The 6,000-nt window shown below is 43.6% G+C and overlaps 1 protein-coding gene across 1 annotated transcript in view; it reads left to right on the top strand.

The window, feature by feature from the left end:
- Nucleotides 1-2,700: 2,700 nt before the first annotated feature.
- The window catches only part of TES (testin LIM domain protein), a 28,068-nt gene continuing 24,768 nt past the window's right edge, over nt 2,701-6,000 (top strand). Inside the window, exon 1 of the mRNA XM_014892466.2 lies at nt 2,701-2,819. Within this exon, the coding sequence (XP_014747952.1) occupies nt 2,793-2,819 (27 nt within the window). The 5' untranslated portion in view covers nt 2,701-2,792. The remainder of the gene's footprint in view (nt 2,820-6,000) is intronic.

Raw genomic sequence — 6,000 nt, 5'->3', positions numbered from 1 at the left:
AATATTTAAAACAGGTATTGGATAAGTCCCAGACAGTTATGATAAAGCCCAGCTCTGTGCCCTGGCATGTCATTGTTGTTCTCCTGGCAACTTCAGAATTTTAAAATAGAAGAGTCATACAAGATTGAATTAATGGAATAGGAAATTATTTCTGCCAGGCAAATTAAAGCCATAGAAAACACATAAAACAGTTGGAATGTTAAAATGCATTCTTTATTGATCCAGGTCTCAGTGAAAGTGTGTTCCAACAGCAATCTGATGGTTTACAAAACAGAAGTTTTATATTACTGTCTGCATTTTCTATTATATACATTCATTTGTAGGCTTCATATATGAATTTGTAGATAGGAAATTTGTTAAGAGATTATTACTACATTCTGGCACTAAATGACACACTTCAAATATGCACAAATCACAACCAGAGCATCTCCAACTCCAGAAGTTTAGGAAAAATATAAGCAAATGAAATTATTATTAACTGAGCAGTGTTATAGCTTAGTAGGGGAAAAAAAGAAAATTTACATTATCAAAACTATAATTATGCTATTATACCCACAGAGATAAGGATAAGCAGCAGATGCTTAAACCATACAAGATTTTCTTTCACTTCTTTTTTGTTTCCTAAAATTAAAATATGCTCCTACATCCACTCCCAAATGAAAAGCATATAATGAAGATTCTGATGATTTCACTTCTCTGCTTAGAGATGGTATGGTCAAAAATACCTGTCTAGTCTTTGCAATTGCTGGCATTCGACAGCACATTTACTGAACAGGAATAATCTCCAGATTACTCCTTTGAGCTTAGTCTGAGGAAGTTATGAGGTTTCATGGTATTCAAACTTTAGGGTCCCAGGTACACCAACACCAGGCACCCTTAACTTCCCCCTTGTCTTTCAACCTCCAAACCATCAGGAAGTAACCACTAAAACAAACAAAACAGAGTGGGAACCAGAAATGAGAACCAGAAATGAAAAACAAAATTTCAAACCCAACCAAATAAAATATATACAACAGCTCCTATTGTTCACCTCTGCTAGGGAGACACACACTAAACACAGCATCATTACTTCGCGGACTATGCTCTCTCATTTTTTCTCATGATACAGCTTGAGCCCACCCTCTCTTAGTTTTTTGCTGAACTTCTTGACCAAGATCTGCTACATAGATTAATCTGTAGGAGCTGTTGGCCCATGGCATACACCACAATGCCAGTCCTAGCAGAAAAGTCAGTTTTGCTTTTATCTGTTAACAGACAACAAATAGATCTGGTCTCATTTTTGCTTTGTTGCAAACATCTTTCAACAAGTGGTGTCAGACAAAAAAATTAAACACTGAAAGATTAAATATCTCTGGCCCCTGGGTAAGAAACAAAATTACCTAAGACCTACTTGAGAAAAGCTGGAATGTATAAATGCAAAACATTAGATTCTGCAAATTAATGACAAAATTCTCTATCAAATTATTCACCACCACTTCCAAGGGTAGCTATCAAGTCTGTATGAATGTTTGCTGTTTTTTCCAAACATAAAAGAAATATGAAACATTAAAATATTTATGGAAGTATTCAGTCCTACAGATGCTTCATTTTTCTACCATTTTGCATTACGTATACATTATAGGTAAAATACAATTTACACTATCATTGACATCCCAGGATGGAATACACACGGGAGTGTTTCAAGACTGGAACGAGAGTCTCTCTTTTCCCAGCAGGCAGGAGGTGGAGTCTGGGACCCAGCCCTGGTGGGCACGGCCCTGCCCAGGAAGTCGCTGGGAATTCGGGAGCAGTCTCGGCCGGGCGGCGCCCGGCACCGCCTTGTCCGCTGCCGCCTGCGCTGCTCCTCGTCAGCACACCACAGAATCACAGAATTGTCAGGGTATGGAGGCACCTCCGGAGATCATCTAGGCCAACTCCCCTGCCAAGGCAGCGTCACCTGGAGCAGGTGACACAGGAACTCCCCACAGGTGGGGTTTGAATGTCTCCAGAGAGACTTTGCGACCTCCCTGGGCAGCCTGTTCAGTGCTTTGTCATCCTCAATGTGAAAAGGTTTCTCCTTACGCTGAGGTGAAACGTTTTGTGGTTTAGCTTATAACCATTGCTCCTCATTTTGTCACTGGGCACCACTGAGAAGAGCCATTCAACGACACCCGCCTTGGAGATATTTATATGCATTAATGTGACCCCGTCAGTGTTCTCTAGATTAAACAGGCCCAGCTGCTGCAGTCTCTCCTCATAAGTGATGCTCCAGACCCCAAATAATCTTTGTAGCCCTCCAGTGGCCCCTCTCCAATAGCTCTTTGTCTCTCTTGTACTGATGAGCCCAGAACTGAACACAGCGCTCCAGATGTCGCCTCACTAGGGCCGAGAAGGGCAGGATCCCTTCCCTTGACCTGCTGGTCATATTCTTCCCGGTGTACATCAGGTCCTCCTGGCCTCAAGGGCACATTTGCTTTATAGCCCGAGATTTCCTCTTTTCTCGTGCCTCGGGAAGCTCCGCATTGCAGACGTCTGTGCCCGAACCAGAGAGGCAGCACCAGCGGCGCCTTACCGTGACCTGCGGCCCCGCCGGGGCTGACTCACGGCCGGGCCGGGCCGGGCGGGGCAGGGCGGGGCCGGGCCGGGCGGCGGGGATTGGCTGCCGGGCCGGCGGCGGCCGGCGGGGATTGGCTGCCGCGCGGCCTTTGTTCGGCTGCAGCCACTGCTGCAGGGCAGCGGAAGTTTGAGCGACGCGGAGCGCGCGAGCGGAGACTCCCCTGTGCCAGCTGCCTCACAGCCAGACGCGCCCCGCCATGGACCTGGAGAATAAAGTGAAGAAGGTAAGGAGGCTGCCCGCCAGGTTATCTGCCGCGCATGCCGGTGTCCGCTCTCTGGGGAGCGGCGGTCCCGCCTCGTCGCTGCCGCCCCCGCGGGGACTACCCTGGGGTCGCCACTCGGGTGCCGGGATCAGCCCTTCCCGGTGCCCCGCGCTTCCCGGCCAGGCCCCGTGGCAGAGGTGGGAGGCGGGAGAGCCGCCTGCCGGGTGGCCCCGGTGCGCATACAGCCGGGCTGCCTCGCTGCTCCCGACCCCAGGCAGTGGCCGCAGTTGGTTCCCCAGGTGGGGACGTGCCGCTGTTCGGTCATGCAGTAGAACATGTGTGCGGTCCCCCCAGTAAATCCCTGAGATATGATAGGTGTTTTCATGTACGTGCGCTGTGTGTATAGGTATGGAACTTAATTGCAAGCAGCCAGCTCGCTGTTTGCGTTATGTTAGTGATTAATTTCCCACTTATGATGTGACTGACTCCTTACCAGCGTGTTATCAGCGTCCAATGGATTACCCCCTTGAGCGAGAAGCCTGGGCTTGATTTTTCTTTCTGTTTAAAGGTATGTTGACTAGTTAGTTGTGTCAAACTGTCAAGAAACAAAAGGTGAGTAAAAGAAAGCAATAAGTAATCCAGTGGTATTGAATCTCTTTCCAAAACTCGCCATTTAAAACTTCCTATGCAAAACTGGCTTCACGTGGGATAATCATGTAAATCTTTGCTTCTAGTTCTTTCACAAATTAAATGTAGTGCTAAAGCACTGACTTTTTTAAAGCTTAAAATTTTTTTGTAGTATGTTTTGGTACTATTTGATAAGGGGAAAAGGAGCTTTATACGTGAACGTGGGTTAAATCTCTACATAACCTTCATTGATATGTGAAAAGTAGTCTTTTGAAATGCATGTTGTATGAATGTGCGTGGAGTTTATTCCTGATCTTGCTTTAAAACATGCGTATGCACTCTTTTCAATTTATGTGCTTTTCCATCTTGCAGGCTAGAAAGTGCCTTGGGGGTGGGAGTAGTTGTGTACTGTGCAAGGCTACGTGTTAAGGCTGAATCCTAGCAATGGTTAGCCTTGAATTACAGCTTGCTTCAAGTGGTGTCACCGTGTGATAATGTCACTTGGGTGAGCATCGTGCTTTGGAGGAACTGCCTATCTCAGCCCCCAGTCATTAGGCCATCAGCATGTAGATGGGTGTAGCTAAGTACTATGTAGGTCTTTAGAAGTAGTTGTGTGCACAGGGTTGTTCCCCTTGTGTGACTCCTTGTATGCAATGAAAATAAGCTTCTTGAGGAGGTTTGCTTGTATTTTCTAAGCACGATTTAAAACTTAAACTTGATGGCATGACAGAGCTTGAAGCTTTTTGAACTCCAGGAGGTGAGAGATGCATATTTCTGAAAGATAGAGCATTCTAATTCAGAATTTTTTCATCTAAAGAGAAAATAAATATGGAGTATGAAATGATTGATAAAATTCTGCTGATAATGGAGTCTTGGTTTGAGTGAACTTGTAGTTGCTGAATATCTGCTTTAAATTGCACGGTAACTATTGGGTAGTTGTTTGTGTTTTAAATTTATTTGCTTATTTTTGTCATATTTTTCTTTGCTCATGTTTTACTTCTCTGCTTCATCAACTTTGAGGGTTCCGAAGACTTTTTTGAACCTGCTCAAATAGACACAGAAGCTAGTGCCACAAAAGAACCAGCAAAGCTATTTAATGAAAGTAGTATTTCTATTCTGCTCTGCTGTAGTGTTAATATGCAGAGAGGTCTATGATTTGAAAAACTTCACACTTTCTCTGTTTCTTACTGTATATTCAGAAAACTGTGTCTGTCACTGCTCTGTCTCCCCTCCCTTGCTCACATCATCTCTTCTTTCTCTTTGTAACTTGGAAGAAGCTCATTTTCCAAGAGAACAGAAGAGGCTCTGTGAAAATCCCTACGGGGAGAATTAGGAAGCTTTGCTAGGTACTAGCAAGTTCAGTACAAAATTCTTCTTTTTTGACTACCAAGATTTATTTAAATAAAACTTCTTAGATTTTGTACACTGGATAGAATAACTGTTTCATGGCAACTCTGGAATAATTGCATGTCTTCTTTCTTCTAATTCTCAACCTGTTTGTTTTATTATCTTTTTACCTCTCTCTTTTTTGCCAACTTCCTTCTCTCTTGAAGGGTGGAAGAACATTCTGAGAAGTTTGCAGTCAAGTTTATCAAAACCCGTCAACTATTTGGCTTTTAGAAGAAACTTTTCCAGGAGGTGCCTGTTTCAGATTTTTAGTCTATCAGCAGCAATGGGTTCCTTTACCATATGCTGTAGTTCTCACCTGTCTTGCAACCTGGAACAAAATAGCTTGAGTCCTCTTACAAAATGTACTTTGTACTTTATGTAACCTTTTATTTTGTAGTGACTTTTACGTATTTATTGCCTGGAAAATAATCTGGTAAATGTTATGGAGTGGCTAATCTGCCTGTTGGGCAGGAAGTTCCTAGAACACTGGGCAGAAGAAAGCAGGAATTGTCATGTTGTCCCCAAATAAGTAATTCCATTGCATTTTTGAACTCTGAGTTTAGATGTTGGCTGTTCTGTAGCCCTGGTATTCAGCAGGGCAGAAGGAAATGAATGCCTTCTGGAGTAGCATGCGGTGTGAAGGCTCAGACACTCAGCTGGTGCTGTGGAAAAGCTTCTTCCTCTACCCACAACTGCTAATTTATAACTGTACAGGGTTATATATTGGGATGTTTTCTGTTTCTGGAAAACCTGATAGATGAGGTTTCCAAGGTGACATTCGTAAGATTTATCTAAGTGTCAGTAGTCCATGAGTCCATTCTTCAGTTTTGAGCTTCTGTATTGTCTCTTTTGAAAGCTGCTACATACATTTATTTCTACATGTCTAGGTTTGTATGAAGAAAAAGAACACTCAGAGAATGTGTTTTCGTTGTTGACATCAGGTTTGGTGTTTTTTTTTTCTCCAAACGTAACAGTTCTAGCACAGTCTGTCTTCAATGCAAGACCACTAGAACTCAGACAATGTACCTGTTCTTCAGCAGGAAGAACTACTGTCCCACTTGCCACAATTTCTAACCCGTCCTTTTAGCAGTGGACACCTTTTGTATTTGCTGCTTTGGGATAGAAAAGCCGCAGTCTTGTTTAATGTACTCTTCTTAAGGAATATTAAGGGCACAATTACTTTGGC

The sequence above is a fragment of the Sturnus vulgaris genome, chromosome 5 (genome assembly GCF_052056855.1).
Source record: "Sturnus vulgaris isolate bStuVul1 chromosome 5, bStuVul1.hap1, whole genome shotgun sequence".
Lineage (NCBI taxonomy): Eukaryota > Metazoa > Chordata > Aves > Passeriformes > Sturnidae > Sturnus > Sturnus vulgaris.
This window is presented reverse-complemented; position numbering and strand designations above follow the sequence as displayed.